This window comes from Echeneis naucrates, chromosome 19 (assembly GCF_900963305.1).
Source record: "Echeneis naucrates chromosome 19, fEcheNa1.1, whole genome shotgun sequence".
NCBI classification, from domain to species: domain Eukaryota; kingdom Metazoa; phylum Chordata; class Actinopteri; order Carangiformes; family Echeneidae; genus Echeneis; species Echeneis naucrates.
This window is the reverse complement of record NC_042529.1, coordinates 16,375,941-16,400,162: the sequence shown is the minus strand read 5'-3', so window position 1 is coordinate 16,400,162 and position 24,222 is coordinate 16,375,941. Positions and strand designations below refer to the sequence as shown.

The window sequence follows — 24,222 nt, the reverse complement described above, 5'->3', positions numbered from 1 at the left end:
AATATCCATTATCCCCTCAGTATTACTGGAAAGGATGGTGGTCCACTAGTAGCAGAGGTAAGGAGGGCAAAGGGCATTGACCCCCTATTGATTTTTAAGTCACAGATCAGTGTATCCTCTTTTACATAATTCCCATGAACTAATTTATTCATATTTTTTTAGGTTAATAAAGTTGACAAACTTTAAACAAAGAATATTTACATTTCACTCCAGTCAAAGGAGGCATTTTGTCAGATAGAAACCAATAGTTGATAAAAAAAAAAAAAAAAAGGATCATCTGCCTATAGGCTTGCATTTATTATTAGCATGTTTTGGAGATTAATTATAAAATCTTTCATGTACATATTTCACAGCTATATATTTTAAACAAATTAAAGATAATTTTGATCACACTTTGCTTTAATCAATGTGCTGGTGAATTTCTTACATTGGCTTTGATTTGCTAGTTTATATTGTGCATCACAATTTCGCCCAAAAAGGGCCCCATGGAAGATAGAGGAGGGAGGAAGGTGACCCTGCCTGGAGGAAGCCTGGGGCTCACATCTGGAGCCAGGCCTGGAGGGAGGGCCCATCAGTGAGCACCCAGTGGCTGGGTCTGCCACGGGACCCAGTCAAGCTCAGCGACGTCGACATTCATTCTCCCCCATCTCGTGGACCCATCGTGGGTTGGGTCTGCTACCATATGGGTGGCGGTGATAGTGAGGGGCCTCGGGGATACCCACTAGTCCTGAGTCGAGCACCAACGTATTGGAGTTGACCAAAGGATCCTCTCCCTGCGCTTGAAGGCAAAGGAAAATGCACTGATCAGCAGTTGAGGGTACACTATATGACCTTCTTGAAGACCCTGGCTGGGAGACTTCAATTCTCACCTATGATTCTCACCAATGATGAGATACCTGGAGGGGTGTGATAGCCAATGGCCAATCGTATCTGACCAGAGACTGTGTGTTTTGGGCATTCAGGTGAAGAGAGAGGGAGAGCTGTCAGCTGATCACCATCAGGTGGTGAGTTGGGTAAGGTTGCAGGGGAAACCCCCAGACAGACCTGGCAAGCCCAAGTGTGGGTAAACTGGGACAGTATTTCATGGTTAACTCAATGAATTATCTTCTGAAGCAGTTGCAGGTTAGAGCTAAATAACCAACAGTTTTGGCTCAAAGAAACAGGACACGAATCCCCAAGTCTCCGTTTATTATTGTCACTGGTCACTAACCAACATCAGTCGCATTTGAATTTGAAGGCTCTCTTTAGCTGCTCAGTAGCAACATCTAAACACCACAAACATGTTTTCAAAGAACACAACTACAAAAATAATTTAAGAAAGGGTTAGGTTACACCATCAATAATTAGCCATATGAGGTTGTTTTTGTACATCAGTTGGAATGGAGAATTTATTTTAGTACAACACAGCACACACTACATAGTCTCCTTGTTTGATCCTTGATGGGTTTATAACCATTCATATGTTGTATGGTACTTTGTTGATGCTGCATGGCTATGTAGAGGAAATAACTATATTTTTTTCCACAAAATGGTATTATAGAGTAGTATTATTGTTCAAACCGATACAGTAGCTTGATTCAGTAAACATTTCAATTCACTTCTTGAACTGGTTTACAATAGTTAAGACAAAAGGAGAACGGAGAGGCCACAGCACAAACGGGACCATGTCTTTACTCAACAAGGAAAAGCTCTGATCTTGTGAGACAGTAACAAATCACACCACACATTTAATCCACACTGAATCTATAAACTGGAGATTCTAACCACATTGAATACAGGGTTCAAGAGACTTATTGTTTTTTTATTCATATTACCAAATGTTGATTCATTGTCTTACAACTCTTGCACTGCATCATGTTATCCAGAGCTTCTAGTAAGGGGTAGCAATGGCAGATGTCAAAATGGAATAACAATTTTCTAGAGTGTGATTAAGTCATGAGTGTTTAGTAATATGAATAAAGAAGACTCATGAAAGTTTTGTTTTTTTTAATTATAACCTGATAGCATTTAATGATTATAATCTGAATATCTCAAAGCGAATTTTCTGAATAGATTACATAAAGAAAGCACTCCAAGTGTGGAAATGTTTGTTTTGGGGAAGATGTCAGGACAATGTTTAGTTCCTGATACAGTGACTGAACTGTGGCACAGCCATAGACACTCAAATGTGTGTACAGCACTGGAAGAAGATTTCAAAGATTATACTATACCAGTTATACACAGGTTTCACAAATTACCACTAGAGGGTGACAGAGGGCTGCACATGGGCTCTCACATACACACACACACAGTGAGGGGAAGACTGGAGACTTGAAGCCTGATCATTCATCAAATCGTCCCTCCAAGATGCTCTCAAATGAGAAAGGGACAAACTTGAACCCTTGGCCTGAGTAGAACTTGTTTTGGAACTCTACCCTGAAAGGAAAAGGCAAAAAAAGAAGAAATGATCAAATTCTAATATTCCAACAGTAAATATAAGACAGACATTTATTGAATGAAATTAAAGACAAGGACTTCCGGTGGTATAAAACCAGCAGAGCTAAAAGCGGTCTGAACTGAGAGACGAGGTGAGGAAGGGGCTAACTGAACTCCAAGACGAGATTAACCAGAGGCATCCTGAAAAACACAACCACACGTGTCGAGGAAACTGAGAAGCACATGGCCAAGCTGGAGGAGTGCAACCACGACCTGGAGGATTCGCTCAGACAAATGAAGCATAAACAGGAACCTATGCAAAGAAAAGTGACAGATCAGTTGTTTTTTTGTGTTCACTGCAGTTCAGAGCAGAAATAGAGATGTCACACTAACCCCATTCGAAACCTGTAAAACAAATCTTAGTAATGGTACTGGTAAATAATACTTTGAAAGTGGCCTCCTTCAACGTAAATGGAATACTTAATCCGATTAAGAGAGCTAAAATACTGTCAAAACTGAGAAAGGAGGGTACCCATGTGGCATTCCTTCAGGAAACACATCTATCTGAAATTGAACACGCAGAACTGAAAAGAGGTGGCTTTAAACATGCATTTTATTCATCCTATTTAGAGAAAACAAACTTGTGCAACAAAAAAAAAAGGACCAGACTCAGTGATTACCTTCCTAGCAACAAACTTTCGCCCTGCTCTATGTTCCCTACAGATAATATCCAACTAGGCCAGTGAGCAGTGATAACTATCGTGTCTCTGGGGTCATAAGGTGGGAACGTCCTTTCGTCAGTGTTTTGTCTAGTTAGGCCCACAACACCTCAAGAAGGCTAGACCGTGAACACTGGCGTCCCAGAGTCACCACTGCTCACACAAAGACAACTATCTCAAACAGCACCACTGTCAACTACTCTAACCTCTCACCAACTGCACCAGTGAAAGCGGGGTGGGGATAAAGACCCTGGTTCAGGTAGGGGGAGAAATAGAAGAGGTAGAGATAAAAGTAGGGATGGGATACAGACCCTGGGTCGGATAGGGGGCATTGAAGTATAGAGGGTGCAGGAGGTGGAGGACAAAATACACTAGCAGATTCAGCAAATAAACTCTGCTTCTCCCTAGAGTCTGTCTATCTTAAGAGCTCCCCTGCTGGGCCCCCAGCTACTATTACTTCTTCTAACCCAAATCCACTGACTGGATCTTATTGCCTCATCTGACATTTCCTTCACTATTTTCCTCACCCTCTGTCCCCTTCCTCCTAACTCCTTCAACAAAGCAACAGCAGATCTTGCTACAAACCCTCTACATCCTACTTCCACTGGACAAATCCTGATCTTCCATCCTCGCTGCTCAGCATCCTTACCTAGATCTACATACCTGAGCCTTTTCCTTTCATATGCTTCTTCAACTGAATCCTCCCACGGCACAGTCAGCTCTATGAAATATACTTTCTTTCTACTCCTAGATCACAAAATTATATCAGGCCTTAGCTTTGTGCAGGCTATTTCCAGGGGAACAACAAGCTTTCCTCCTAAATCTACCTGCATCTCCCAGTCAGTAGTAGACCAACTAACGTGAACTGATGAAGCCCCTTGGATAAGAGGTGAAACGTCTTCATAGACAAATATACACATATAAATATATAAATAGACATAGACATAGACAAATACAAGTCCAGTTGACTACAAATCAATTTTGAGACAGAGAACATTTTCAAATGAATGTTGCACTAAATAAAGTTGCACTAAAGTTACAATGTTGAAATACATTGATGATTGTTGTTTTTTGTCTTAACCTCAATATTTATAACAGTGCTCCCAGTATTCATATTGCTAGCCGACAGTATAGGGCTTATATGTAAAATATTCACACTACAACGAGAGAGCATTTAGAGGCAATGTTGGAACTTTTAAAAGTGATAATAACTAGCCTTTGATATAAGGATTTTATACACAAACACACACACACACACACACTCACAGAAACACGCACACAAACATGCTGCACAGGTCAAATAGACCAATATTCAGTCATAGAAGTAGTATACATAGTAGATACAACACTGTATCCCACTGGTCACAATTGTGACCAATCATAAAACACACTTTTCCATGAAAATTTCTAAAAATTACGATTGATTGTTTCAAAGGGATACTAATGACACATGATTTGGATATTTTTGTGTCTGGGAAAAAATTGTGATTAAATGGGTTAAGAGAGAACAATTTAGAATCCAGTCATGTCATATCGGAACAATTGATTTGTCTGATCATTAACCAATAGTAATAGCAATCAAAATTGGCAATAACCCAAAATCTACATTATGGAAACTGAACTCGAGTTTACTGAATAACCCCCAGGTAAAAGCAGACTTTGAAAAATAAATAGAGACCTATTTTAACGAAAACAACAATGGAGAATTCTCCTTCCCTATAATATGGGATGCATTCAAGGCAGTCCTGAGGGGGAAAATAATTTCTATTTCCTCATCACTAAAAAAACTAAGACAGGAGAAGCTTAGTTCCTTACAGACCAAACTCAAAGAATTACAGAAAGACCATAAAGGTAGCCAGGGACTAACAAGGAAATAACAATTAAAAAACTACAAAATGAGTTAAATGAAATATACTCAGAAGAGGTTAAAAAGAAACTGGTTTTAAACAGGGGCACTATGAGGCAGGAAGTAAGGGAATGAAGCTGTTATCATATAAACTGAGGAAACAACATGCAGATGCCACTATTAATAAGATAAGATGGCCCCAAACTAAAAAAATACAATGTAGACTAGACCAATATTATAATAAGATGACGAGCTTCCTGGATTCTTTAAATCCTCCCACAATCACACAAGAACAAAATAAAGCCCTGACTGCGGACATCACGGAAATAGAAGCCAATGCAGCAATATCAAGACTCAAACCACGTAAGAGCCCAGGCTCAGATGGCTTCACAGCAGAATGCTACAAGTCTTTCAGATAACAGTTAATTCCAAAACTCTGCAATTTATGTAATGGAGCACTCAAAAAAGGGGAAATTCTCCCCTTATGGAAGCAAGCCATAATCTCAGTAATTCCAAAGGAAGGTAAAGACTCATTAGATTGTAAACAATTTCGACCGATATCAGTATTTAATATAGATTATAAAATGTATATGTCAATATTGGCTAGGAGAATTGAAGGTCTTTTGCCAGCTCTTATACATTTGGACCAGACTGGATTTACCCACGAGAGACAGACCCAAGACAGTTTGAGAAGGACACAACATATCGGGTGGCATATCCAGCAAAACAAGACACAAGCTATGTTAATGGGATTGGATGCAGAGAAGGCATTTGATTCAGCAAGATAGACTTTTTTGTATAAGGTATTAGATAATTTTGGTTCTCCCCATATTCTTATTGAGGCCTTCAAAATGCTATATAATAACCCAACAGCAAGAATTAAAATAAATGGCAGCCTCTCAAACTCTTTTATCTTGGAGTGTTCTTGTAGACAGGGCTGTCCTTGTTCTCCACTTTGCCCTCTTTATCGAACCTCTCAGTCAATACATTAGGCAAAACAAACAAATTAAGGGTATAAACACAAAATATCATTGTTCGCAGATGACGTATAATTTTTTTTCATCACATCCATCCACATCTCTACCAATCTTAATGTCACCAATGGATATGTTTGGTAAATTATCAGGCTATAAAATAAATATTCAGAAAACACAGGCTATGACCTTTAATTTTACTCCACCAGATGACTTGGTAACTAAATAAAGCCTTAGCTGTAACAAGAAATCAACGAAGTATCTGGGAATTGACCTTACTGGAGACATTACACAACTATTTGAAGCCAACTATGTTCCTCTAAACCTTAAAATTAAATCTGACATCTGTAGATGGAATAACTTACCCTTCCTAAGCCTAAACTCAAGAAAATGTCGGTCAAAATGGGGATTTTGCCCCACCTGCTGTATCTCTTCCTATCGCTGCCAATCAAAATAAGTGATGGACAGTTTATTGAATGGCAGCAACTAATTTCTAGATACATCTGGATGGGAAAAAAACCCAGGATAAACTTACACTTAAAGTAATGCAATTGCCAAAAGGCAAAAGAGGAATGGCGTTGCCAGACTTAAAAGACTACTATTGTGCGACTCAGATAAGAACCCTGGGGTATCTCTGTGACTCGCAGTACAGGGCCAGATGGAAGGAAATAGAACAGGGAGGATCTGTTGGTCCACCTATTCAGGCCGTAATGGCAGACCCAAAACTTCAGGATAGTCTTACAAATAAAAATAATCCCTGGATAAAAACAACACTAAAAACACGGTACGAAGTAGTTAGGCGCAGTAAATACATTACGTTGGTGTACATATTATGTGAATTTTATCCCAAACAGGACAGATAGTAGATTTAAAATATGGATGGAAAGAGTCCTTACGGCTTATTGCTGCTTCATACATCATGGGTCTGTGAAAAGTTATGACAATCTCAAGAAGGAATATGGTGTGGAGAGGCAGGATTTTAAAGTAAGGCATCGACTAAAGAGGATTTGACTAGTGATATTCTGAAGATCTTTGCGTAAATTTACAAATCTGGGATTGGAAAGAAATTGATATTTAGATTATACAAAAGTTTCCAACACTCCTCAAAATCCAGCAGTTTACATATTAAATGTAGTTGGGAAAGGGAGGGAGATCTGATCATATCCAAGGAAGAATTGGAAGCTATTTGTAAACTACAGTGGAAAACAACAAATTCACACAGCTGGAGCGAATTTGGATGGAAAAACCTCATGTGATTTTTTTATAACAGAAAAGACACCTAGGAAGTGGAACAATATGTTGAAGGGTGTGTGGTTCAGATTTAGCTAACCATTATCATTTATTTTGGGATTGCCCAAAACTTCTGTCCTATTGGCATGACATTCATGATTGTCTGGAACACAGATTTCAAATTACTTTACAACTTGATGTCAGCACAATGTATTTTTGTACCATGGCATTACATACTCAAGCGATAGCAGATAAATATCTACGAAGATGTTATTGATTGGAGCGAAGAAGGCTATAGCAAGGAAGTTGTTACAATCCAATGCACCGACCATGGAAAACTGGCAAGAAACTGTTGAAGAAATCTATACTATGGAGAAACTGACATTTGCTCTAAGGCTACAGTCAGAGACATTTGAGAAATGGTGCTCCAAATGGGCAGGATACATAGGAGCAGAGACCTGAACTGCTTTAAGTACTTCTGTTTTATGACTTGAAGTACCAGACTGTTGATTTACAAATATCGGAAAGGAAGTGTGACATCCATTGTTCGAATGTTCATGTTATATTTTACATATTACAAAATGGAAGGGAAAGTAACAGCGGGAAATAGGTAAGTCAAACTGTACATATCTGTCTGCCTTGCTGTAAACGAATAGTTGTGTTGACGCTATTTTGTATATTTCTCCCAGAAGAAAAAAAGGAAATTAAAGACTAAAGGCATCAGCATACTTCAATGAAACCAGACAATGTTTTTTGGCCTTGAACATGGGGCCTTTTTGAGCTTGGAATCAATTCAAGGACACTCAAAAGTATTAACTAGTTACTTACTAAGCAACAAACTGTTTACTTTTATAATACCATTGACTTTTCAAGTCAAAACAAACACAGCACACAATCAGATCACACCAAATAGCCTCCGAGTCCAACAGAAGCCAGGCCAGTTGGAATGTGTGACCAGGGGAGGATGAAGTTCATTTGCCTCTTACATGTTAAAGGTAGGGCACATTCCATTAAAGCAAAAATACTTCCTCACCCTGAACTGAAGCTTTTGGTTTAACGTGTTGCAAACATTTGTCCATTCAGAGGGGACAGTGGGTAGAGAAGAACTGTAGGAGTAAGTTGACTGGACACAAGAATACAGCCTGTGCAACTACAGACTTAGATGTGACCAAATATGGCCGCTTAGAGCTAGAGCAGTCTGTCAGCAACATCTCCTTTCACATATCTGCCAATTAACACTGGACCCTGATGTACTGCCCCCTCATTCTGGAAAAGTTCAGTTCACATCACACTCAAAATGAACTTTTCAACCGTGCCGTTCAGTTTCTGTAAGGGAAATTCTTCCAGAAAAAAAACAAATGGAATGATGTGTCAAACACATCTGGGCCATGATGATGTGTGGTAGTTTAAAAACACAAAACTCTACGACTGCAACAACTGAGTTAGCACAGGAAACAGCTACCAGAAGGGTTAGGTCATCAGGACATCAAGCACGTGGGACACTGTAGAGACATTACATCATGTAACAGAGACCATGGTAATCCCTTACTATTGCCTCTGAAGCAAAGGTCAAGCATTTTCAGAAGAAAACATTTAAAATAACCTGAATAAAGCTATAAATCTATTAACTTTAAAAGGAGTCAGTTTGATTCTGTTACAGTTTATAAGACAAACTTAATTTTATTTTCCACCTGCAATAAAATGGCAGAACTGCACTGTGATACACTTGCAATCCTCAGATGCTGAGAACCTCTGACTCCTCATTTCGGTGGAAAAAAACTAAGGGTGGATTCTTGGTTCCTACAGGTTCCTGGTCTTGACAAGAGAGGGGAGTGTCCAGGAATGTCTCCCCGCTATGGCAAATATTTGGCCTGCCCGACCTGTGAGAGGGCAACACTTAAAAGAGGAAAGAAATGAAAACGCCTCTCCTTTGCCTCTCCACACAGCTGTATAAGTGGAAAAAATCCTTTTACCTAATGCACATCATGCTTGACTTGCTCTATTGTCTGCATTTTTGTGTGGAAAACTCATCAGCATTTTCTGTGTGAAGAGTTGACTGCAAAAAAGAGGCTTCTTCTTATCAATTTCTATTCACTCACCTTTGTGAAAAATACTCCACTACTCTTTTTAACCTTAGCAGACATCTGTCGAGCTAACATACTGCTGCTGTATTAACACACAGTTGCTCACACTGAAGGCTTATGAGCATAACCAAAACCTCTTACTGTGGGTCACTGGGAGCACTGGAGTCGGTTTTTGATGCTGCAGCACTGAGGCACATCCCCCATCCATCCGCCTCAGGGGATGTGCTTCCTCAGCAGCTCCTTCTTTCACACAGTGTTCACGTCAGCACATCTTTCTAATTCAACTTGGTTTGATAGATTTGATAGATTTCTCTTGTCATTGTCATTAAAATACATGGACATCTACTTTTATACCATATGGGCCATTAAGAGTCATCTTCCCTAACTTTGGCTATCAGCCTAATGGCCATTATATCAATATTTAGACAAATGTCAATTAAAATTCTGCAGCTTCTGCAACTCAGACAAAGATGTGCTGTTTGGCCTGAAATCAATTTCACCTTTTCCACACTGGATGTTGTAAAGGTCAGCTAAGAGCACATTCCTCCTTAACAGTCTGTTCTACGGGGCATCCTTTTAGCCGCTTTATGTCCAGTCTGGAGGACAGTGGGAGGCAGAAAGGTATGACTATACAACACATTGCAGAACAGGAAGAAGAATAGTCTGGACAAAAAACATCTGTGATGGTGCTGCAAAGCTGATCACTTTCCAATGGTTTATGGGAATGACAGATAGATACAAGACAAACAAGGCATTTCCACTTAAACCTCCTTACAGCAATCAGTCAAGTGAATAACAGTTAGCATTTACAGCATACCTCCGTCAAACAAAAACATACAACAGATTCCTGCTTTTGTGCATCCATCTCAGAAATATGACATAAATATGATAAAGTTATTTGTGATTTAAGTTTAGGTTAGTTCTTTCATATTAGCAGGAACCAGACTAGAGGTAATTAGCATACAAATAAGTTGGTTTCTCTTGTTTTTGAAAATAAGAAAATGTCAAACTCTTATAAAGCAAGTGCACTGGTTAATATCAATTCTATTTTTTGACTGAACTGTCAAACAGCAGAAAGGCCTGTGAATGACATCATTCCTTTTGTTCTACTTAAGTATATCAAATTATGGATTTATGTTGTAATTCACAAGCTGTGCTTCAACATGTGTAACCATTAAAAAGCTACGCAAATACAAGGCCTTCTTAAAATATTCATTGAATTGGATTTTACATTATATCCAAATGGCAACTCACTGTGGTGTTGTATTTGTCTGTCAACTACCAATTTGTTGCCTCAAGTTTGTAATTTAGTCTTTGCCATCTGAAAATACAGCTATTTTTTATAAATTCAATCAATGGACCTTTTCATTCTGTCCCCCTAAAATAATTTTTCTACTTTTGCTGCTTGATGTTTGTTTTAGTTTTTTTTACCTGATTATACTGCTGTCTGACAGAGTGGGTGCTTATAATTTACTGGATGCATACAATTACATAGTCTGCTGAACAGGAGGTTCCCTTCTTGGGATACCAAATTAATAGTTTACCATCCATCACTTTGACAGCACCCTCTCCTTATAGTTCTCTACAGTACTATTTGTCTGAACAGCTAAAGATACTCATCTATTCAAATTAATGTGATTCATGCTTACAGCTGTTATCTCTTCAAATATAAATTTTGTCAGAGTAAGAATTACCATTTCCCAGAGTAATCCAAAACTATGCTACACTGGAATCCCTGCACTCTGCACTCTTTGGACTCCTTGTGTATCAGTTCAATTTGCAGTGTTTGCTGGCTGGATGGGCTGATGTGGTGCTAGGAGGCGATGGATCTGGAAGTGTATGAGGTTATCTGTGTCTCTGTATGCTCACAGTCTGGTAAACTACTCTGGGAATGTTTCATGTTTAAGGTTTCTAGCATTTCCAGCAACACAAATTCACATAAATAATTTCAGAGATACTTCAAAAGGTGAAAAGTGACATTGTATGTATGAAATTCTATTATGCATTGTGTGTATCGTGAATTCATGAATGGAATTAGTAGCACGGTATGTAAGATGTATGAATGTGGATATTTTATGCATATGTGTGTGTGTGTGTCTTACCAATGCAGACGTAGGGCATGAAGAAAAGCTGACAAGCCCTCCATAATGAGCAGGATGGCCACTGTGAGTGTGGCAAAGGCTGAGAAGATGATAGATAAGCCGAAGAACCCACCTCCACTCCTGGAGGACAGACCCAGGTGCATCACCATGGACCAAAGCACCTCTGACAGCTCTGTAGACACAATGATAGTAACAATACAGCATAGCATAAACAGACAGTTAAATAAAATAAAATAAACAGTTAAATGCAAGTAGTCTCTTTCTTGTTTTGCCTTTTCACACACACAGTATAGATGTCACCTCTACAGCTCGTTAATAAAACATGTAGAGAATATTTGAATTCAGTGTTATTGACTACCCCTTAAGAGAACATTTCATGTATGCCTGTGTGCATGTGTACTTGCACTCACGTGCATGAGCCAAGCTGAGGGCCCAGAGGCGCAGATAGGAGGCTGTGTTGGAAATGCATCCCAGACAGTACTCTATGGTATGGATGGCCTGGTGGACTGCTACATCCCCAAAGTTAAACTGTTGTGGAAAGACCAGATAGTTAAAACACAAACATGGGTGCCGTTTTTAAGTAAAATTTACAAGCAATGTTTGGACTGAAATATAATGTATGAAATATACATTTTTGTGGGACTGAAGGTAGGAGGGGTGGGGGTTCACACCCCTCCTATAGTGTTTGACAGATTAACTATACGCAAGGGGAGGTTGAGGTATGTCCTGATGTGTGGCAATGAAAAATACTGTACATACTGAACACTTTGATATGTCCTGAAACCATTTCAATTTAATCTTTATGTAGTAAATAAATGTTAGAGGGCAAAAATATTTTACTAGCAGCCAATGAAGAGCAAAAAGTATTTTGAGGGGCTGATATCTGTATTTTGTTCATGGTATTTTCACAGCAGGAGTCTTCATGGACTCAGTGCATTTTCAAAAAATGTTTTTAATCAGAGAAATGACTACTTAATTCTTGTTCGTGCACAAATAAGTGTGTGAATAACATGGTTACCACACATACACTGTAGTACAGTGTACACTGGACTGGCGCAAGTGTTGCGGTAAGCGTGTTACGTCCTTTCCTATCACTGGTGGTTGTGCTCTGTTACCTTGTGTGCTGTCTCTGCTATTATTTTGCTATTCATTCGATTAATCAACAGTAAACCGTTATCAAACTTATACTAGCCAAGAACTCCATCTCATCCCCCTTCCTAAGCTTTAAAATCAAATCAAATCAAATCAGATTTATTTGTATAGCTCCAAATCATAGCAAAGTTACATCAAGGCACTTTACATATAGAGCAGGTCTAGACCAAACTCTTTATAAAATTATTTAAAGAGACCCAACAGATCCCCCGATGAGCAAGCACTTGGTGACAGTGGCAAGGAAAAACTTCCTTTAAGAGGTAGAAACCTCGAGCAGAACCAGGCTCAGGGGGGGCGGCCTCGACCGGTTGGGTTGAGAGTGGGAGAGAGAGAGAGTGAGATTGGCATTGGGGGGAGGGTATAGGCAGGAACATGTTGCTGCATGAAGTTCATGGAGTTGAGCTGTAGTACAGAATTCATGAAATATGGGACCAGCAGGTGTTGCAGGAACATGGGATGACGATGAGTCACCACCTGCAGGATGAGGACAGGGAGAGAGAGGAGAGGAACTGGGAGAGACAGAGACTTTGGCAGAACATGGTTAGTAAATGCAGTATAAATGCTTAGAACTGGGTGAAACTGTGTTTTTTAAGAAGGATGGTTCTTATCAGCGCATGCAAGGGGGGAGGAAAGGAGAGCGAGCAGAGGGAAGGAAAAAAAAAAGGGGAGAGAGGGTGACAGGGAGAGACAGACAGCGAGAGAGAGAGAGAGAGAAGCTCAGTCCTTCCTCCAGCAGCCTAGGCCTATAGCAGCATAGCTAAAGAGTAGAGTAGTAGACTTTAACTTTTTAAATATAAGCTCTGTCATAAAGTTTTAAGCCTGGTCTTGAAAATTACTAAAGAGTCCGCCCCCCCCCAGACCAATACTAGAAGTTGGTTCCATAGAAGAGGAGCCTGATAACTGAACGATCTGCCTCCAGATTTACTCTTGGAGACTCTAGTAACCACAAGTAAACCTCTATCTAGAGAGTGGATTGGCCTGCTAGGACAGTAAGGAATTATGAGCTCTCTGAGATATGATGGAGTTTGGCCATTAAGAGCTTTTTATGTTAAAAGGAGGATTTTGAATTCTACTCTATATTTTACTAGCAGCCAATGAAGAGCAGCTAACACAGGAGAGATGTGATCTCTTTTGCTAGTTCCTGTTAATATTCATGCAGCAGCGTTCTGAATCAACTGAAGGCCTATTAGAGATTTGTTTGGACATCCAGATAGTAATGAGTTACAGTAGTCCAGCCTAGAAGTTACAAATGCATGGCCTAGTTTTTCTGCATCATCCTGAGAAAGGATGTTTCTGATTTTCCTAATGTTTCTCAGGTGGAAGAAAGCTGCCCAACTAACTTGTTTTATGTGAGGGACAAAGGACATGTCCTGGTCAAAAATTACTCCAAGGCTTCTTACAATGGAGCTGGAAGCCAAAGTGATGCCGTCCAGACTGATGAGATGATTAGATAGTATTTTTCTGAGGTGCTTCGGGCCGAGTACAATAACTTCTGTTTTGTCAGAGTTGAGAAGTAAACATTTCCAGTCATCCAGACTTATATCTTCAAGACATGCCTGTAGTCTCACTATCTGAGTGACTTCATTTGGCTTCATTGATAGGTACAGCTGAGTATCGTATGCATAACAATGAAAGTTGATTCTGTGTTTCCTGATAATGTTGCCTAGAGGAAGCAGATAAGTCCAAGTACCGAACCCTGCGGGACTCCATGACTGACTACAATACATGAGGAGGAGCTGTTTTTAACATGAACAAACTGATGTCTATCTGACAAGTAGGATTTGAACCACCTTAGTGCAGTTCCTTTAATTCCAATTTCATGTTCCACTCTCTGTAGTAAAATATTATGATCTATGGTGTCGAATGCAGCACTGAGATCTAGAAGGAGAAGTTTGGAGGCTGATCCATTGTCTGAAGCCATTAGAATGTCATTGGAGACTTTAACCAGTGCTTTTTCTGTGCTATGATGGGCTCTGAATCCTGATTGAAACTGTCAAACAAACTGTTCCCATCCAGATGGTCGTGTAGTTGTTTTGCTACAGTTTTCTCAATGATTTTAGAAATAAATGGAAGGTTCGATATGGGTCTATAGTTTGCCAAAACATCTGGATCAAGATTAGGCTTTTTAAGCTGGAGTTTGATTACCGCAGTCTTAAATGCCTGAGGTACATAACCCAGAAATAAAGTCAGATTAATCAAATCTAGAATGAACGGCTCAATTAAATAAAAGATCTCTTTAAAGAGGCTAGTTGGTACTGGGTCTAATAGACAGGTTGACGGTCTGGATGATGAAACTATAGAAGCTAGCTCTGAGAGATTCAGAGGTGAGAATGATTCCAGATGTAAAAGAGGCGTTGCAGCTGATTCAGGAGTTGCTGTATTCAGTAGGAGATTTTTATCTAACGTAGGCAAGAGCTGATAAATTCTTTCTCTGACCGTGAGAATTTTATCTGTAAAAAAGTTAATGAAATCATCACTGCTTAGAGCTAAGGGGATCACTGCTTCAACTGAGCTCTCTGTCAGCCAGGCTACAGTGCTGAAGAGAAACCTGGGGTTGTTCTTGTTTTCTTCTATGAGTGCTGAGTAATATGAACTTCTAGCACTGTGGAGAGCTTTTTTATATGTTTTTAGGCTATCTTTCCAGGCTCTGTGAGACTCTTCTGACTTACTGGAATGCCAATTTCTTTCTAATTTCCTTAATGTCTGCTTTAAGGCACGGCTTTGGTAATTATACCAGGGAGCCAGCCTCCTCAAATTGAATACTTTTTGAGAGGGGCGGCATTGTCGAGATTTGAACGCAGTGTCGCCACAGTGCTCAGGTCATCAACCTGCATATGGGAGAAATCCTCATTTGAATTCAGATATATCATTGTTGGGAATGATGACCGAATGTTCTCTTTAAATTTAGCCACAGCAGCTTCAGATAAACATCTTCTATAGCTGAATTTATTCCTCAATGCTGTGGAGCCCATTAAAGTAAACTCAAATGTAATAAGGTAATGGTCAGTCAGGAGAGAGTTTTGGGGAGGAATTGTTAGAACAAGATCAAGGATATGATTGTAGAAGTGAGTGGGTTCATTCACATGCTGTGAAAAGCCAATTGAGTCTAATAGGGAAAGAAACCCAGAACTAAGGCTGTCACTTTCTACATCAACATATATTCAACGTACATTGAAATCTCCCAGTATAATGATTTTATCTGTACTGAGTACTAACTCTGATATAAACTCAGAAAACTCAGATAGGAATTCTGAGTACGGACCAGGTGGACGGTACACTGTAAATAACAGAACTGGTTTTTCACTTTTCCAGTGTGAGTGGGAAAGACTAAGAGTGAGGCTTTCAAAAGACCTGCAGCCACTCCCCCTCCTCGACCTGTGGTACAAGGGACATGAAAATTAACATGAGTTAATGAGCTCATAGCTCATAGTGGTTCCTAGAGTCTCCAAGAGTAAATCTGGAGGCAGATCTTTCATTTATCAAGCTCCTCTTGTATGGAACCAACTTCCAGTATCAGTCCGGGAGGTGGACTCCTTAGCAATTTTCAAGGCCAGGCTTAAAATGTTTCTGTATGACAGAGCTTATAGTTAAAAAGTTAAAGTCCATCTACTCTTTAGCTATGCTGCTATAGGCTTAGACTGCTGGGGGAAGGACTGAGCATCTTTCTCTCTCTCTCGCCCTCCTCCTCCCCCATTGCATGTGCTGACAATAACCATGCTTCTTAGAAATCCCTGTTTCTCCCAGTTCTAAGTATGTGCACTGCATTTACTAACTATGCTTTCCAGAAGTCTCTGTCTTTCCCAGTTACTCTCCTCTCTCTCCCTGTCCTCTGTCAGACTCTGTTTTTGTTGTCTTGTACACTTCCTGCTTTATTTTGAAAATCTTGTGTTCCATGTTGTTGTTTGCCATTTACTTCCCCTCTTTGTTTTTTTTTCTCGCCATGAGTTGATTCCTAATTTGTGTCACCTGTGTTGGTTCTTGTGTATTTAAACCCCGCCTCATTCCCCATGTCTCTGCCAGATTGTCTTTGTTACCTCCCGTGTGCTAAGCGCATTCGCGTACCCAGTTGTTTGCTCCCAGTGTATGACTGGACTTTTTTGTGTATGTTTGATTTTCCTGCCTACTCCTTGCCTGTTTTGTCTGCTTGATCCTGCCAGCCTTTTTGTGTATGACCCCTGCCTCCATTTGGATTAAAAGCTCTTGCCCTACTGGACTCCACTACCTCTGCCTCGCTTCCCCTTTTTGCACTCAGTTCACTCTCATCAGCTCTGACAGTACAATCTGGGTTTGACCCTATGCTCATTGACTTTCAAACTGCAACCTATTACCTTTGCCACAGAATGCTCAAGGGTGGCATATATGATAACGAACCTCAATGGCAGAGCTCATGAATGGGCTGGGTGGGTGGGCCATGCAGTCACCCACCTGTGATTCTGTGACTGCTTTCTCTGCTGCATTGACCCATGTATTTGGCCAATCTACCACAGGCCGAGAGGCAGCCCGAGCCCTTGGTAACCTCAGGCAAGGCAGGAGCCGTGTCATCGACCACACAATCCGTTTTCACACCCTAGCAGCTGAGAGTCGCTGGAATAATGAGGCACTGGCAGACATGTCTTATCTCAGCCTTTCAGAGGATATCAAAAACCGTCTCACCACTGTGGATTTACCTGCAGACTTTGAAACTCTATCAGAATCGACAACTGGCAACATGACCGTGAGCGGCTCCGTGGACATTCAGCCTATGAGGATCGTCATCACTGGAGGCAATATGGCACTGCTATGCCCCCTGTGGCCACCACCCCAGCACGACTCAATCCGCCTCACCCAGGGGCTGGTCCTGCTGCATCCCAACAGGAGCCCATGCAGCTTGGCCAGACGCGACTAAGTCCCGAGGAACGGCTATGACGTCAACATGATGGCTTATGCCTCTATTGTGGGGGTTCTGGTCACTTCCTCGCCCAGTGCCCAGTAAAAGCCACGACTCACCAGTAACTGGAGGCCTACTGGTGAGCCACTCATCTGTTGGCCCCAACCCAGCACGCTCACTGACACCAGTCCAGCTATCAATTCACTCTCAGTCCCTCCTGGATGGATCTGCCCTCATCGATTCAGGAGCTGATGAGAGTTTGATGGATAGAAACCTGGTTCACTGACTTCATCTCCCAGCTACAGCCATTGGCCAAGCCCCGCCAGGCCAGTGCGCACGATGGGCACCTGATGAGCAGGGTCACTTACCAGGCTGCTCCTCTGTCATTGTGCTTGTCAGGTAACCATACGGAGACTATTTCCTTTTTTATTGTTGATTCTCCTGTATACCCTCTCATTTTGGGGTATCGCTGGCTGTGCAAACATAACCCTCACATAAACTGGACTACAGGGAGAGTTTTGGGGTGGAGTCAAGCCTGTCACTCATCCTGTCTGCTTCCTCTCTCTGTGGCTTCCAAGTCTGAAGTCGCTTCTGAATTTCCAGACTTACCAGTATACCTGCGGAGTACCTAGACTTGAAGGAGGTCTTCAACAAAGCTTGAGCCATGACCTTACCACCCCATCGGCCATATGACTGTTCCATCAAACTCCTCCCTGGAGCATTTTTGCCTCAGGGTCGCCTCTACTCCCTCTCTGGTCCAGAAAGAAAAGCTATAGATGAATACATCCAGGGGGCACTGTCTGCAGGGCTCATTCGTCCATCCTCCTCTCCTGTAGGAGCTGGATTTTTCTTCACTGAGAAAAAAGATAAGACCTCTTATTGATTATCGAGGCCTTAATGACATTACGGTGAAAAATCGCTACCCCTTAACCACTTATCTCCTCTGCCTTTGAGCTCCTTCAAGGGGCTAAAATCTTCACTAAGTTGGACCTCTGTAATGCCTACCACCTGGTCCGTATACGGAAAGGCGTTGAGTGGAAAACTGCAATCAATACCCCAAGTGGCCATTATGAGTATCTTGTTATGCCATGTCTTCCAGTCCCTGGTCAACGACATCCTCCGTGACATGTTGAACAGGTTTGTCTTTGTGTACCTGGATGATATCCTGATATTTTCTCAGTCTGAAGAGGAGCACGTGGGGCATGTCCCCCAGGTGCTGCAACGGTTGCTTCAGCACCAATTGTTTGTCAAAGCGGAATAATGTGAATTTCACAGGTCCACTGTGGCCTTTCTGGGGCATATCATCTCACCAGGATCGATCAAGATGGACCAAGAGAAAGTCGATGCTGTCCTCAACTGGCCTGTACCCACCGACCGTAAGCAGCTCCAGCACTTCCTTGGCTTTGCTAACTTCTATCGACAGTTCATCAGAAACTACAGTCAGATTGCTGCCCCTTTGCACTCACTCACCTCTGCCACTTCCAGGTTTTCTTGGTCCCGTGAGGCTGAGTCTGCCTTCCGGACCCTCCTGTCCAGATTCTCTTCCTCTCCTATTCTCCAGATCCCAGTCCCCAAGCTCTAGTTCATCTTCAAGGTGGATGCCTCAGACGTGGGAGTTGGAGCTGTCCTTTCCCATCGCTCCCCTAAGGACAATAAGGTCCATCCTTGTGCTTTTTTTTCCCCGGAAACTCTCATCGGCGGAGCGCAATTATGATTACTGGCTGTGAAGTTGGCATTAGAAGAGGGATGCAGCTAACATCTTACCCCCCAACTGTGTGGTCGGAGTGGTGACTTGGGACATTGAGAGGGATGTCCAGAGTGTGCTCTCAGGTACCCAGATTCCTGATGGCTGTCCCCATAGTCGGCTCTTCGTCCCAGGCCCGCTCTGTTCCCGAGTTCTACAGTGGGGACACTCTTCCCTGTTGTAGTAGTAGTAGTAGTTGTAGCAAATGCACAATGTTAAAAATGAACAAATTCTCTCTCTTTTTAGAATGCATCCAATAATAACATCTCTACAGTCCATATGACTTTGACAGGTGGAAATTACTTGGCATGGAAATTCCTTTATCATCTTAATGACTGCTTGCTTTGACTTCTGACCCCTAGCTGCCCTATTATCTCTAGTATGGTTAAAAACAAAGAGGAAAGATATCTTGTTTGGATTTGCCCCCCCCCCCCCCCCCCCCAAGGTTCACAGCTCAGGGGCCTGTTTGTGTATTGTAAAGCCAACAGAGTTCCTCCGTTCTCTCCGTCCTGGAACAAGTCTAGCCTTTCCTGTATGAAGCAGGCTGATTTACTTTATATTGCTTTTGTTGGGTTTGGTTTGGCACTGGTCTGGTTTCCTCTTTCCATGCTTCTCTTTTGTCCTTGGACTTATGAAACTGAGTTGACGAAAGCATTAGTTATTGTTCCCATTCAAAAGGTCTCTGACAGAAGTAGCCAATGAAAACAACAGTGACTCACAAGCCATAATGGCCAAACAGGTGGCTCTAAAAAGCTTGTATTAGAAATGCTCTAGAATTCAAATTAACAGCCTAGTAATAAGAATTTTGAACATGCATAACCATAACCTCTACTTCAGGTCAGGACAGTAATAATAGTTTGTTACAATACTTAAGTAGTTTTGGGAGTATCTGTACTTGTTTTTCTGGCGACATTTCCAAGTAAAACACAAACTTCTATTCCACTATATTTCCCGTAACCATCTTCATTACTACAAAAAATGAAGAAGAAGAAAAAGAAATACTGGTACTGTACGTTGAGGGTGGTCCAGTTGAAGGCCAGTTAGATGTAATTTTTTCAATACTGGATGTCCGCATGCTCTCAAAGCCCTATATTTGTTAAAAAGAAACATTGATGTTCGGGGGCCTGCACATGCAGCTGACATTACACATTATCTCACAACAGCAAATGCAATGTTTCCAGTATATCAGAATCATTAAGGTTACATTAATGTAGATGTGATGCCTTTGTGGTGTGAAACAGATTCCAATGTCAGTTTGTGGACCCCTGGTTGGAGATGAGTGAGTTTAAACAATGGCTGAAGCCTGCTGACAATTACTGGACAAATTATAAAAAGAATATGAGTAGTACATTGATGGGCATCAATGTTCTCAAGGCCGTCATGTACAGTCTGCAAACAACTGAGGCCAAATCATAAGTTTACATTGGTATTTATATTATTCAGCAAGGTGTCTGTCTATAGATGAGAGTCAGAGTGCCACTAGTTGTGATCTAAAATATAAGAAGTCAGTCAGATAGTCAGACTGCAGGCATATCTTGAAGACATAAAAGTCTGGATGACTGGAAATTTTTTACTTCTCAACTCTGACAAAACAGAAGTTATTGTACTCGGTCCTAAGCACCTCAGGAAAATACTATCTAATCATCTCATCAGTTTGGACGGCATCACTTTGGCTTCCAGCTCCACTGTAAGAAACCTTGGAGTAATTTTTGACCAGGACATGTCCTTTGTCCCTCGCATAAAACAAGTTAGTCAGGCAGCTTTCTTCCACCTGAGAAACATTAGGAAAATCAGAAACATCCTTTCTCAGGATGATGCAGAAAAACTAGTCCATGCATTTGTAACTTCTAGGCTGGACTACTGTAACTCATTACTATCTGGATGTCCAAACAAATCTCTAAAAGGCCTTCAGTTAATTCAGAACGCTGCTGCACGAATATTAACAGGAACTAGGAAAAGAGATCACATCTCTCCCGTGTTAGCAGCTCTTCATTGGCTGCCAGTAAAATATAGAGTAGAATTCAAAATCCTTCTTTTAACGTATAAAGCTCTTAATGGCCAAGCTCCATCGTATCTCAGAGAGCTCATAGTTCCTTACTGTCCTAGCAGGCCACTCTGCTCTCTAGATGGAGGTTTACTTGTGGTTCCTAGAGTCTCCAAGAGTAAATCTGGAGGCAGATCGTTCAGTTATCAGGCTCCTCTTCTATGGAACCAACTCCCAGCATCGGTCCGGGGGGCGGACTCTTTAGTAACTTTCAAGACCAGGCTTAAAACTTTCCTGTATGACAGAGCGTACAGTTAAAAAGTCCTCTACTCTTTAGGTATGCTGCTATAGGCTTAGGCTGCTGGGGGAAGGACTGAGCTTCTCTCTCTCTCTCTCTCTCTCTCTGTCTCTCCCTGTCACCCTCTCTCCCCCTCTCCCTCTTTCTCTCTAACTCCCTCCTTGCATGCGCTGAAAACCATCCTTCTTAAAAAAAAAAAAAACAAAAAAACAAAAAACAGTTTCACCCAGTTCTAAGCATTTATACTGCATTTACTAACCATGTTCTGCCAAAGTCTCTGTCTCTCCCAGTTCCTCTCCTCTCTCTCCCTGTCCTCATCCTGCAGGTGGTGATTCATCGCCATCCCATGTTCCTGCAACACCTGCTGGTCCCATATTTCATGAATTCTGTATTACAGCTCAACTCCATGAACTTCATGCAACAACATGTTCCTGCCTACACCCCCCCCTCCAATGCCTGTCTCTCTCTCTCTCTCTCTCTCTCTCTCTCCCACTCTCAACCCAACCGGTCGAGGCAGATGGCCGCCCCCCCTGAGCCTGGTTCTGCTCGAGGTTTCTGCCTCTTAAAGGAAGTTTTTCCTTGCCACTGTTGCCAAGTGCTTGCTCATCGGGGGATCTGTTGGGTCTCTTTAAATAAATTTATAACGAGTTTGGTCTAGACCTGCTCTATATGTAAAGTGCCTTGATGTAACTTTGTTATGATTTGGCGCTATACAAATAAATCTGATTTGATTTGATTTGATATATTTTTAATAAAACTTGCCTTTGGTTCGATTTATTCTTTTGGGCTTTGTTCTTGCCAGCTGATCTGTGTTCTGTTGTTGGTTGTGCTTTATAGATTTAACTTATCTGGACTCACCATTCCTGTTTCTCGTTGACTGACTCACTTTTGTCATTTGTTGTGTGTCCAACTATGCATGCTTTCGAATTTCTATAAACAACACCTGCCCACCTCTACCTCTCACCATGACGCCCCATGAAATTTTACTCTGCCTCAGCCAATCGTCATCATTTATGTGATTGTCTCGTACCCACTAACCAAGGAAGAACATTAAAAACAGTCTTTGCCTCTCAGCTTAGAGATCTAGCTGGTCTGATGAAAAAAACGTCAGTTATACTAACGCACCGCAGTTTTTGGCAGTAACAGTAACACCATTACAAAGATGGAAAATGAATCAATTAGATTACTAGTTATTGCAAAAAGTAACTTTTATTCCCATCACTGCAAACCAGTAGTATTCTTGTGCCAGTCCCAAGCCCGAATAAATGAGGCATCAGTGGTAAAAATGTCGCCAAATCAAATCACGCAAGTCACACATACGACTTCTGTTAATTTGCTTTGGCGACCCCAAATAAGGAAAAGCTGAAAATAAATAAACAAACAAAACCCTCAAGTAACTTTTAGAGGGTAGGTGACTGTCATTTTCTAGAAAGGAAAATGAAAGGAAAAAGTGTGACTTAGGTAGTTACGCAAGACTGTAATTCTGATTTTTCAGTTCTATAATGATGGATCCCTTGTTGCTGAGCAAAATTACCAATGCAACTATACTGGCCTCCAAACTTCCTCTGGCAGGCTAACCTAAGCGCAAAACCTGTCAATAGCAAAACTACTGACCAAATAGATACCTGGAAAAACCAATTTATCATTTTTACAGGAACATTACAGTAAAAAGGAGATAGGGTAAATGAAGGAATAAATATTATGAGCAAATGGCATTAATTCAATGGTTTTGCTGTTTGGAATGTTTCATATTATCAATTGTTTTAAAACTGTTTTACAGAGTGATAACTGAAAATAAAAACTAAACCCATTGAATTTCAAAAAGTTCACTCACTGTCAAATATTTCACAGTTAAATATAGAATTCAAACCTCATCGGATATGAATTTAAGATTTTTGTTGATGACTTGTTGATAATTTGACTCTGCCCCACACATCTTGAGAGATGTGTCACTCAATAATTTAGGAAAAATTATCTAAAAAGGCAAAATATTGTGCAAGTTGAGTCTGACAAAATTTCACAAGTAATGACACCTGCAATGTCATTCTGCCCTGCGATAGACTGGTGACCTGTCCAGGGTGACCCTGCCCTTGCCCCACACAACTCTGACAAATAAGTGATTGAAAATAATATTAAGTTAATCTATAAATTTAATTCTTTTATAAAAATGATATTAATTCTTGTGCAGGTGGGTGTGGTTTGGGTCAACTGTAGGACAGGGAGGGAGGGCGGGTGCTGCAGGAGCAGCACAGCTGAGCTAATCAACTACTAAAGACTGAAGAACCTCTCTTTCTGCCTGCAGTAGTGGCTTGACTGGAGAGCACATGGCAGGATGCTTTCCAGAGGCTGAGGACCAAGCACTTGCAAGTGTTTTGTGTTTAATAAAAGGTCCTGCTGAGCTCTGCCGTTCTGTGGTCTTTACTGGGGAGAACTCCAGTGGCAATGAACCTGCTACAATGCTTCATAATTTTGACAAAGAAACAAAGAAAACGAAGAAAATGCTGCTACTATATGGCAGGAGTTGAGAGGGGTAACAGTGAGTACAGGTGAGATTTGGAATAAATTACTGAATAAACGCCACTTTCACATTCCTCTTCTTTTCTTTGTTACAAACAAATACATCAGCACGATAGTATCCATGCTAAAAAGATAACAAACTCAGGCTCTTACCGGCTCTTCCTCTGAGTGCTTGAAAGCAAACAAAAGTCAAAGGTTAGTGGCAGAACTCAAGAACGGTATTAGTCCAAATGCTTCTATCCTATTTGTGAGCACTGCTGGTTTGCACTGTAGTTCAGCAGACAGTAGAG

General features: G+C 41.1%; 1 protein-coding gene across 5 annotated transcripts in view; it reads right to left on the bottom strand.

Annotated features, from left to right (window-relative positions):
- Positions 1-1,179: 1,179 nt before the first annotated feature.
- The window catches only part of atp6v0a1b (ATPase H+ transporting V0 subunit a1b), a 42,302-nt gene continuing 19,259 nt past the window's right edge, over positions 1,180-24,222 (bottom strand). For 2 of the 5 annotated variants that reach the window (XM_029527417.1, XM_029527420.1), the window contains exons 19-22: positions 24,086-24,103; positions 11,781-11,898; positions 11,371-11,542; positions 2,322-2,415 (exon numbers count right to left, since the gene is read on the bottom strand). In XM_029527417.1, coding sequence (XP_029383277.1) covers positions 2,322-2,415; positions 11,371-11,542; positions 11,781-11,898; positions 24,086-24,103 — 402 coding nt within the window. Of the gene's footprint in view, positions 2,416-11,370; positions 11,543-11,780; positions 11,899-24,085; positions 24,104-24,222 lie in introns of all 5 variants that reach the window. The other 3 variants (XM_029527418.1, XM_029527419.1, XM_029527421.1) reach the window with 3 other exon arrangements.